We start from the raw sequence: 12,433 nt of genomic DNA on the forward strand, positions 1-12,433 counted from the left end.
AGAGGAGAATGGGCAGACTGACCGAATGGACAACTGTGTGATACTATCATGTCAATATGGACCAACATCTCTGAGGGATCTTTCCAACACCTTATGGAATGCTACGTAGAATTAAGGCAGTTCTAAAGGCAAAAGGGGGGGGTCCAACCCTGTACCAGTGAAGTGGCCAATGAGTGAAAATCCAAGCTGAGTTTTGGCCCACAAATACTTTATACTAACTTTCATATGGCTAGCATCGTGGCATAGTATCGCACTGTGATTGCTATCCTTTTAATGAATCTTATTAAATGGAGCAGGTCTCAGCCTCACTTCATATATTTTCTGTGTCTGTTAGTGAAGCTCAGGGCTAGCTGCTGGCGATCACCTTAATATTCTCTGTGCTTCCCTGTTGATTTACTGTTGGTGAACTCGTATTTTAGGCACTATTATTTCCAGCCAACTGTTTCTGCTCTTTTTCTCTCTGTTCGAGGCACTGATGAGACCTCCTGCGGATGACAGCTACGCACCCCAGGGCGCTGGACTGACCTCAAGATGCCCTGGGTGAAACTGACGCGGTGGCTGAGCCACTGCAGTCTGCTTTTGGAATGCGGTCTTCCATGAAGACAGAAACTGACAAGACAATGGATGGACTCTGGCCCTGCACCCCAGGGCGCCAGACGTATCTCATGATGCCCTGCCTGTGGTGCCAGTGACTGCATGCTCACCTCAATAATGCACTCTATTTTTGATGCTATTCTGTTTTTTTCTGTTTCCTGTTTCTTCTGCTTGGTAAACTGAATGGCCTAAGCAGTGGGTCACCCCTCTCAGTCTGGTCTGCTTGAGGTTTCTTCCTCAATATCATCAGAGGCTGTTTTTCTTGCTGCTGTCTCCCCCCAACACACACACAATTCCTGTCAGACTAGTTTTAGAAAATTTCATGAATGACAAGTGCTCTTTCTTTTACATTGTAACAACAGTCATTGCTATACAACCGACACGGGTTGCATTTTCATACTCAGCACCCACATCACGCAAGTAGCAAATACTGCATAACTGCACTCACTGGGCCTCATGCAAAAACATTTTTTTTTTATTTCTCTTAAAAATCTCATATTATTTTTTAGCAGTATGGGCGTGTACCACACCAGAGCCAGTAAAGGCTTGTGAATCCAGTTTTTTAAGATTTAGATTATGATTATATTAAAATTAAAATAAAAGATTAAAACATTTTAGTTCATATATGAGTCTCGTGTATATATAAAATTTTCACTTTATGAAACACCTGACCAAAAGTATACAACTTTTTCCACATTCTAAATTTTTTGAGACGCACCTGTATAAACTGTTTTACATCCAGTACCTTACTTCACGCTCAGATTACGCAAACTGTAAACAGCAAAGTGAAGTTGGACATGCTCAAAATGGACCTGCGCTATGCGGTGTAGAGTGTACCATATCTCATAAAGATGAGGTCCCAAGTGTTGTATAACTCGTTGTTGTTGAGACCTGCTGATATAACTGATCCATTCATAATGTGATCGACTACCAAAAACAACCAAAAGCCCAACTGAGTCACAAGATACCAAGACAGATGTGTTCAAAACACCAAATACTTTGAACCGGACACACCCTCAAGCACAGCTCTCCTCACATGGCAGAAAAACATTAGTGAGCTTTTCTACAAAAACATTACAGCACACACGTTGTAATTAAAAGTAAACTGAGGAGAAAAGAAGTAGCTTGAAATACCCTGTTGTTTTTCTATTCCTAAGGCCAAAAATATATTATTGAGCCGTCTTATTCTTAAAGGAATTTGCCTTCCAGGTTCAGTGAGGGAGGAAATCATTTCTTCCCATGCAACTCAGCCGACTCTATCCACCGATTCTCTGGTTATGTACAGTGCTTCCGGAAAGTATTCACAGCACATCACTTTTTCCACATTTTCTTATGTTATAGCCTTATTCCAAAATGGATTAAATACATTTTTTGCCTCAAAAATCTACACACAGCACTCCATAATGACAATGTGAAAAAAGTTTTGTTTTTTGAAATGTTTACAATGCGAATACTTATGTACATGTGATTTTTTTTTATTTTTTTATATATATATAAATTTGCAAAAATAATAAAAAAAAAAAAACTTTTTTCATGTTGTCATTATGGAGTGTTGTGAGTAGAATTTTGAGGGAAAAAATTAATTTACTCCATTTTGGAATAAGGCTGTAACATAAAATGTGGAAGAAGTGAAGCGCCGTGAATACTTTCCGGATGCACCGTAAGCTTAATTTCTCTAGTTATTGATTCTGATTCTATTGTTTGATCTACACATTATTTTAAAAGCAGTTGATAACACTGCTGAGATGATGGATGTCAGAACACATGAGTTGTTGCACTTCGTACCTCATTTTCATCTCTCATGTGGTCTATGAGCTCCATCACCTTAATGAAGTGTTGGCAGCGGACTGAGTGGTCTACCAGATGGGTTGGAAGCGCTTTGTTCTGCCAGAGTCTCCACTCCCACAGAGACAGCTGTCTGCATGGACGTCCACTTGTGGAAGCCTCCTGGTTCTGGGACATGGACAGGACAGTATGTATTATTTTACATTGTGTCTCAATTCAGAGGCTACATCCTTCGAAGGCTGCATTCGACAAACATTTGGCCTTCTGGGACCACGAACCAACCATTCTGAAATGAGACTGTCAAGCTCACTGAGCATTCTGTGACTGCATCATCTTATCCTGCCCCTCCCCGTCACCTAGACACCATGACAGTTGCACGCGACAAGCTAGTTTTGTACTAATTTTTCAAAACGTATTTATACTGTACTTATGAACATTACTTTTGAGGGGTGACAGAGGTTTTGAGCCTGACTTGGAAAAGTAGGGTGTGGTTCTCCATTTTTTGCATTCTTGTGGTTCTCCATCCAAAAGATCTAGAACCCTACTTTTTTCTGTGTAAGGCTCAGAATTTCTCAATCGCCCCTCATATTTATAATTGTACATATGGAGCCTGACATTGTCCTTTGTTGTTGTTGCTTTTTTTTTTTATTTACCAATCATTTTGTCTTGGGAGTGGGGTCATACAACGACTCTTGGGATTTATTGGACAGCAAAGGCTATATTGGCTATATAGGGAAGGTGATGGTCTTGTGGTTAAGCTGCTGGGCTTGAGACCAGAATATCCTTGGTTCAAATCCCAGCCTGACCGGAAAATCACTACAGACCCTTGGGCAAGGTCCTTAATCCCCTAGTTACTCCCTGTGTGTAGTGAGCATCTGGTGTGGCAGCACCCTGACATCGGGGTGAATGTGAGGCATTATTGTAAAGCGCTTTGAGCGTCTGATGCAGATGGAAAAGTGCTATATAAATGCAGTCCATTTACCATTTCTTGAAGCCTTCATTTTTGGGGGAAAGAAGGCTGCATTCATCAACCGCATTCCATGTCACGCCACTATGACGCATGTAGTCAATGAATACGGCCTTCAAAGGATGCGGCCCTTAAAATGAGACACAACCTCCAGCCCCCAAGTCACGAATGACTTGGCCATATGAAATTACTGCAAATCGGTTGTAGAACAATCTTAAGCCCCCATTTCCATGTATGAAGATTAATAAATAGAGACATGAACTAGACAGGATGAAACCGCAATTGACAAAAGGGGAACCGGTACCAGCTGTCATCATGCAGCAGTCCTGTCACAAAGGCCTCGCTGGGTCCTTTTCCACTGCTATCATACTTTTTGAAATGCAAAACAGGAATTCATGGTTTTCTCAATTGGTCACGGATGTAGTTGCAGTCCCATTTTCTGGTCCTGTTTCAACACATGACACTTCCAACAACCAACGTTGTCCTGATGGCAGGACTACTGCAATATTCAATGTAAACCGAGACACATGGTAATACTCAAAAAAATCTGTTTCCAATTTTTGTTTCTGTCTTCCAGATGCCACAGCTTATGAGGCTTGATGTGTTTCCACCCATGCTGCTAGAAATGGGAATCACAGCCACAACTACATCTATCTAGTGTCAGTCAAGTGGTTCTTATTTCCAGTTTTATATCCTGTTGCAGTGGAAAAATTACCTTTAACATTGCATAGGGGACACATAATCCACAGACCTCATTACAAGCAGCGTCGTCTTTTTCTCAAAATGCAAAGTCAAATTTTTTCACAAGGTGTTTTGGTCTCACGTGACTTTTGCTACTTCTTACTTCTTTGAGGTGTAAACTCAAAAACCTTTTCTTGAAAATATTCTTTTGAATTTCCCTGCAGTCTACTGGTCAAATTGTTTTGTACATGGACATCAAAAGGACTATCACAGTAAGAACTATTCATGTTTTTTCATCCACAATTTTCAACCCAGAAGATTAAACAAACAAACCTCAGATGGCAGGTCATTGGGTAGAGACACGAAGTGGGACTGCTGCAGAACAGAATGAACTTCACTTTCATCCAGCTTCATGGTGGACTCCCATATGGAATACTCTGTGTTGCTCAGAAAACCATCCGATGATCCAATGCCATGTTGGACTACAACAACACACGCATAGAAGCTTAGTGTCAGCCATGTTTTTCATATTCATGAATCCAAAATGCTAATTTGCTCCACCTCTAAAGATTAACCAAAACTTTCTTGAGCTTGTTCACTTACTCAGGTTTTGGGGGTGAATGAGTGAGTTTCGCCTCTCGGAGTGAGACCGTCGACCCCTGACAGACCGTCTGCTGCTCTCTCGGTGGTCAAACTGACCACATGTAATATGCATCTTATGCAAACTTGGGTTGAACGCATCAGGAAGCATGCGAGGGCTATTGGGGTACATGTGGAACCCGCTTGTGTTGCTGATGATGGACTTGTACACGCTCCGCTTGTTGCTCTGGCTCTGATTGTAGGTCTGAGAAAGGGTTAACAATGTGGTGTAGATGATTTTTTCATACTGGAAGGTAGTGTTGCTAAAGTAACTTTGAAAAGTTACTTTATTAGTTACTTTTTACAGTTACTTCATTAGCAGCTGCTTACAACTTGTCAGCAGCTGCTGAATGTAACTAATAAAGTAACTCGTAATCTAACTTGGTTATTTTTAAGATTGAATACTCAGAAAAGTAACTATTAGTTACTTTGCTGATTACTCAATCTTAAGCGTAACCAAGTTAAATTGACTTGGTTACTCTTAAAGAATTCCACCTACAAAGATTCTACAGTTAGTGTCCTCAGTTCCCAAACGCTTATTGAGTGTTGTCAGAAGGAAAAGTGATGTAACACAGTGGTAAACATACCACTGTCCCAGCTTTTTTGAAACATGTTGCAGGCATCCGTTTCAAAATGAGCAGATATTTGCACAAAAACAATAAAGTTTATCAGTCTGAACATTAATATCTTGTCTTTGTGGTGTTTTCAATTGAATATAGGTTGAAGAAGATTTGCAAATCATTGTATTCTGTTTTTATTTACATTTCACACATCTCAACTTTGTATTGGGGTTGTAAAAAAGTAACTTTTCGAAGTTACTTTGGCAACACTGCTGAAAGGAAATCCCAACCCAGGGTGGCTGAGGCCAGATGTTCACATACACATGGGCTAAAAATTGTAAACATATCGCCCCCAAAATTTTCAATAAAGAACTGAAAATTAACAGAGGAAAATTTTCATATTTTAGAAGTATAGCGTATCAGTGGGGTATCAGGGTATTTTCTCCAGGACACTTCGCCCCAGTTCAACCCGCCCCTTTCCCCCCTAGGTCATTTCCCCCCAGCCCTTTTCTCCTGCGGTCACCCCCCGGCTCCCTCTGTTTAACTAATTAAAGCTATCAGAAAGTAACAATTGGGCTTAAGGGAATGTAGATATGTTGTATCACAAGGGAATGTAGATGTTGCATCATAAATGAAGCACACTTACACTTTAGTTTTGTAAAGGTCACATATCCTTGCTAGTTGATTGTTAGACAAATTGTAATTATCACATAGTAATGTCAATTTTTCATGCTTGTTTTGTAAATATTTAGTTATTACAAATAAAGTCCCAGTAAAACAGGAATATGTTTGGTTTATATTTACTATCATATGTACAGTTTGAAAGGTAAATACAATGTAGTACAAATAAAACATACGGGGGGCGGGGGGGCCTGGGGTGAAACAACCTAGGGGGGAAATGTCCAGGTGGAAATGGCCTAGAACCATAACTGGTGCTATAAAACATTTGAGAGTAAGTGGTTTAACGATTTTTGATTTTGTTGATCAAAGTGCACAGAAAAACGCTCACCCTCTCCTCCCGTCCCTCAGCTAGGATGACGACGATGCGTCCCTGCCGCTTGCGTCCGGTACGTCCCATTCGCTGCACCAGGCGTATGGGATTCTTCTGTGCATCAAAGCAAACAATGAGGTCCACCTCTCCGATATCTAAACCCTCCTCCCCAACACACGTTGAAACCAGCGTGTTGAAGCCTCCCTGTCGGAACCTATGCACCACCTGGCAACAGAAAAAGTGTTTGCAATAAACTGTTTAATTGATCCTGCCTGGTGATGTCAGCCTGTCACAAGCTAAAAGTGCATGCAGTAAATGCAGCAGTACTTAAATATACACTTGTATACATACACACTCACTCAGGGGGAGAAGAAGCAACAGGAAGACAGAGGATGGGAAGGAGAAGAACAGTGATTGCCAGTAAACCAGTACTGATCAGTATGTCTGGTATTTAGATTTGTGTACTTATATTTATATTTGAAAACTGTTTTGGTTGTTTTACTTTCACTTTTGATACTGTGTGCTTCTTGCCCTGTGTGCTGATATACAATGCTGCTGGAACCTCAGTTTCCCTGAAGGAGTCTTCCCAAGGGATCAATAAAGGTCTATCTAATCTAACATGTGGTGGCAACATAATGTATTAATGGGTCACACAAAAATGCTTGCTTTATAATTTGACAATATGGTCTCTTTTTAATATACAGTACCACATTTAGTATAACTCAGGAGACAGATCAGGAAAAATGTATATTTACAGTACTGAACAAGTGTTATAGCCAATCTAGAAGTTTGATTACAACAAAGTATTTGAAGGATTTTTTTCCCATTATTGGGCCATTAAAAAATGCTAATGTAGTGTCCAAAAATTCCTATTAAAGTAAAAATTAAATGATACATGCGTTTCTAACTGTTGAATGTGAAGCGCCCATTTTATTAAATGACACTGAAGAAACTTATCAGTGGTAATATTACAAACGTAATTACCAAAATCAGAAAGAAAAATACTTGATTTCTTTACATGTACAAATACATAACACAGAGTGTTACTGATGATTACTTCAAAATTAAATATTTGATAAAAACCTGATGAATCAAACTTTTTTTTATTTTTATGAAAAACAGCTGGAGACCATTTAAAAGAGATTGTTTTCAACAACAACAAAAAAATAAATACATACAAAAAAATTGCGTATTTTATGTTGAAAAGTGGTTACACATTTTACGTATTCATAAGATGTTGGAAAGAAATAAAAATTGCTATATAACATTTAATTTAATATACTTGTTAAATAAAATGAGGCCAATTTACCTGAAAATGGAAATGATTCCAACTAAAGGGAATGAAAAAAAGTATATCTCAAATGTGAACAGACAGCTGAACGGTGAAGAGAGGAATATTATACTAATAAAGATTTTTGTCTATAGTTTAGTAATGACTCTTTCTTTTGCTGAAACAAATACATCAACTTGATTTCTGTTTTTTGTATGAAAAAAAAAACATCAATATGACTGAGGAAGCTGTGCAGGGTAGAGCTTCTAAACAACAAATCATCCCATTTTACTAAGAGTCTTACATGTTGCATTATAAATAAAAATAAAAAGGAAGGAAGGCCTGAAATAACAAGATTACAGCAGACAGTCTGTACCTCCAGTTGTTCCTTCTGGGTGAACCCTTTGACCCCTTTCCCTGCTGAAGCCTGGCCCATAAAAGTCATGACCCTGATCAGTGGTGCATGGCAGTTTAACATGGCTGCGATCTCCTGTACGCTCTCGCGGAATGATGAAAATATCATCACGCGCGTGCTGACTTCCTTAGGTCTACTGCCCACAGCGGGATCTGATCCTGCAAGTCAGTGAGACAGAAGAGAGTGAGAAGGCAGGACTGATGACATTTTAAGCTTCTCCCTGAGAAAAATAAAACAGCAAGTTTTCAGCTATGGTCCATAAGGGATAGGATGGTCAGGTGATTTCCAGAGAGCTACAGAGTCTAAATTTTGTTTAGACATTGTTGCAGTATTGAGTAAAGAGAAATATCACAACACTACACCACCTGTCTGTGTGTCTGTCCCCTACAACTCCCAGGTCACCCACATCACAAACTTGGTGTGTGGATGACGGTCAACCCCAGAATTGACCTTAAAGGGTTTGTATTGCCAAAGGTCAGTGTCACTGGCATCACAGGTAAAAAAAAAAAAATAAGTCTGATAAACATTGGTGATGTTAAATTTTTGGAAACTCTTACAGGCAGGGATCGTAGAATGTTATCACTGTTGAATGGGAAACAATGGAGCAGCACTATGTGGGAAGCAGAAGTGACTGTGCATGTAGCCCATTTGCCAACGGTCATTCATTGGGATCAAAGGTCAAAAGTGACGCTTTCACACGTTATGGTTTCTTACAAAAATGCACTTGGAAACTGTTCCTAGAACAGAACGACACATCAATACCTCCCCAAATGGTTCATTTGGTCTGTCAGCGCTCCTTATACCTGCTCCAGTCACATGTAATCTCTCCAGTAAATAATGCATTTACATATGACTTAATCCAGCATTAACTCAGACCACTCACTAATGTCAGAATGACATCACAGCACTGATATAATCAATAAAATCACCATTACTGTCCGCTGAGCTCTCAGTCCAAAACCTGAAGTGCTGCAGCACCACCTCCTCCAGTTTCTTCAGTTTGGGGTGACTGTAAATAAAAGGCTCATCTGGACCTAGGAGTCAAACACAAGCTATCAACAATTTCTCTGAAACATTTAAAGCTTCTTGGAAATTGAGCCATTTTATTGGAAAGATGAAGAGATATGATAACAGCTCTGCAAAATGCCTTCACATCCATGTGAAGGACATTCACGCCTAGACAAATATAAGACTTTGGCTCGATGTGACACGAACGTGTGCTCACGCACCAGCAGACGGCTTCATGAACATTGCTTCCATCTCGTGGTATAAGTCCATGAAATTGGGAGTCCTCTGGAGCTCGTTCCGGGCCCTGGACATCTCTGGGACAAACAAAGAACGTAAAGCGCTGCTATCAAACGTCCACTTTAATTGTAAGTCCCTTCGGCTGCTCCCTGGTTTTGCACTCGGGGTCGCCAAATAGTGTAGGCTCATTTGTCACAAAATTAAAATTTGTGTGTGTGTGTATGTGTGTGGGTAACAGCAAAAAGTCACCTGATTCTGATAGAATATGATGTAAACATAAAAATAAAAATAAAAAAAAATGCCATTTTGCATTCTAACGCCCTGAAATCAAAGATGGCTTCCGTGATACAAAGAATGCATAAATTTGACATTACAGTTTATATAAATCTGGTTCCTATACATATACATACATACATACATACATATATATACATACATACATACATACATACATATATATACATACATACATACATATACATACATACATACATACATACATATACATACATACATACATACATACATATATATACATACATACATACATACATACATATACATACATACATACATACATACATACATATATATATATATATATATATATATATATTTCCAGTTTCTATTCCTTGTAAAACTGTATCTAGAGATTCTGTGTAGGCTCTCAGTTGTCCAGGTGGTTTCCATAGTAGAGAAGCTTGAATCTTCGACTGAACTGGGTTGCTTGACGCGAGGACGTTTCGCTACAAATCGCAGAAGCTTCCTCAGCTAAAATTCTTGCTCTGGTAGTCTGAGGTCTGTCTTGACTTTTGTAGTGAAGAATAAACAGAAGCCACAAAAGCTGGAGTTTTAAACCTAACCAGACCCCTCCTACCGAGAGGCAGACTGCTATAGGCTAGTGACAATAGCAAACAATAGCTCTAATTAGCACCTACTGTGCTCTAGTTAGCACCCTCCTAATCAATCAATCAATCAATAAATTTTTTTATATAGCGCCAAATCACAACAAACAGTTGCCCCAAGGCACTTTATATTGTAAGGCAAGGCCATACAATAATTATGTAAATCCCCAACGGTCAAACCGACCCCCTGTGAGCAAGCACTTGGCTACAGTGGGAAGGAAAAACTCCCTTTTAACAGGAAGAAACCTCCAGCAGAACCAGGCTCAGGGAGGGACAATCTTCTGTTGGGACTGGTTGGGGCTGAGGGAGAGAACCAGGAAAAAGACATGCTGTGGAGGGGAGCAGAGATCGATCACTAATGATTAAATGCAGAGTGGTGCATACAGAGCAAAAAGAGAAAGAAACAGTGCATCATGGGAACCCCCCAGCAGTCTACGTCTATAGCAGCATAACTAAGGGATGGTTCAGGGTCACCTGATCCAGCCCTAACTATAAGCTTTAGCAAAAAGGAAAGTTTTAAGCCTAATCTTAAAAGTAGAGAGGGTGTCTGTCTCCCTGATCTGAATTGGGAGCTGGTTCCACAGGAGAGGAGCCTGAAAGCTGAAGGCTCTGCCTCCCATTCTACTCTTACAAACCCTAGGAACTACAAGTAAGCCTGCAGTCTGAGAGCAAAGCGCTCTATTGGGGTGATATGGTACTACAAGGTCTCTAAGATAAGATGGGACCTGATTATTCAAAACCTTATAAGTAAGAAGAAGAATTTTAAATTCTATTCTAGAATTAACAGGAAGCCAATGAAGAGAGGCCAATATGGGTGAGATATGCTCTCTCCTTCTAGTCCCCGTCAGTACTCTAGCTGCAGCATTTTGAATTAACTGAAGGCTTTTTAGGGAACTGTTAGGACAACCTGATAATAATGAATTACAATAGTCCAGCCTAGAGGAAATAAATGCATGAATTAGTTTTTCAGCATCACTCTCAGACAAGACCTTTCTGATTTTAGAGATATTGCGTAAATGCAAAAAAGCAGTCCTACATATTTGTTTAATATGCGCTTTGAATGACATATCCTGATCAAAATGACTCCAAGATTTCTCACAGTATTACTAGAGGTCAGGGTAATGCCATCCAGAGTAAGGATCTGGTTAGACACCATGTTTCTAAGATTTGTGGGGCCAAGTACAATAACTTCAGTTTTATCTGAGTTTAAAAGCAGGAAATTAGAGGTCATCCATGTCTTTATGTCTGTAAGACAATCCTGCAGTTTAGCTAATTGGTGTGTGTCCTCTGGCTTCATGGATAGATAAAGCTGGGTATCATCTGCGTAACAATGAAAATTTAGGCAATACCGTCTAATAATACTGCCTAAGGGAAGCATGTATAAAGTGAATAAAATTGGTCCTACCACAGAACCTTGTGGAACTCCATAATTAACTTTAGTCTGTGAAGAAGATTCCCCATTTACATGAACAAATTGTAATCTATTAGACAAATATGATTCAAACCACCGCAGCGCAGTGCCTTTAATACCTATGGCATGCTCTAATCTCTGTAATAAAATTTTATGGTCAACAGTATCAAAAGCAGCACTGAGGTCTAACAGAACAAGCACAGAGATGAGTCCACTGTCCGAGGCCATAAGAAGATCATTTGTAACCTTCACTAATGCTGTTTCTGTACTATGATGAATTCTAAAACCTGAATGAAACTCTTCAAATAGACCATTCCTCTGCAGATGATCAGTTAGCTGTTTTACAACTACCCTTTCAAGAATTTTGAGAGAAAAGGAAGGTTGGAGATTGGCCTATAATTAGCTAAGATAGCTGGGTCAAGTGATGGCTTTTTAAGTAATGGTTTAATTACTGCCACCTTAAAAGCCTGTGGTACATAGCCAACTAACAAAGATAGATTGATCATATTTAAGATCGAAGCATTAAATAATGGTAGGGCTTCCTTGAGCAGCCTGGTAGGAATGGGGTCTAATAAACATGTTGACGGTTTGGATGAAGTAACTAATGAAAATAACTCAGACAGAACAATCGGAGAGAAAGAGTCTAACCAAATACCGGCATCACTGAAAGCAGCCAAAGATAACGATACGTCTTTGGGATGGTTATGAGTAATTTTTTCTCTAATAGTTAAAATTTTGTTAGCAAAGAAAGTCATGAAGTCATTACTAGTTAAAGTTAATGGAATACTCAGCTCAATAGAGCTCTGACTCTTTGTCAGCCTGGCTACAGTGCTGAAAAGAAACCTGGGGTTGTTCTTATTTTCTTCAATTAGTGATGAGTAGAAAGATGTCCTAGCTTTACGGAGGGCTTTTTTATAGAGCAACAGACTCTTTTTCCAGGCTAAGTGAAGATCTTCTAAATTAGTGAGAC

The 12,433-nt window shown here is 39.5% G+C and overlaps 1 protein-coding gene across 1 annotated transcript in view; it reads right to left on the reverse strand.

Moving 5' to 3' along the window:
- Positions 1-12,433, reverse strand: part of fancm (FA complementation group M) — a 76,115-nt gene that overhangs the window by 21,119 nt on the left and 42,563 nt on the right. Inside the window, exons 7-13 of the mRNA XM_034194861.1 lie at positions 9,132-9,224; positions 8,832-8,936; positions 7,864-8,060; positions 6,236-6,442; positions 4,631-4,871; positions 4,361-4,509; positions 2,380-2,547 (exon numbers count right to left, since the gene is read on the reverse strand). Coding sequence (XP_034050752.1) covers positions 2,380-2,547; positions 4,361-4,509; positions 4,631-4,871; positions 6,236-6,442; positions 7,864-8,060; positions 8,832-8,936; positions 9,132-9,224 — 1,160 coding nt within the window. The remainder of the gene's footprint in view (positions 1-2,379; positions 2,548-4,360; positions 4,510-4,630; positions 4,872-6,235; positions 6,443-7,863; positions 8,061-8,831; positions 8,937-9,131; positions 9,225-12,433) is intronic.

The sequence above is a fragment of the Thalassophryne amazonica genome, chromosome 19 (genome assembly GCF_902500255.1).
Source record: "Thalassophryne amazonica chromosome 19, fThaAma1.1, whole genome shotgun sequence".
Classification (NCBI taxonomy): Eukaryota; Metazoa; Chordata; class Actinopteri; order Batrachoidiformes; family Batrachoididae; genus Thalassophryne; species Thalassophryne amazonica.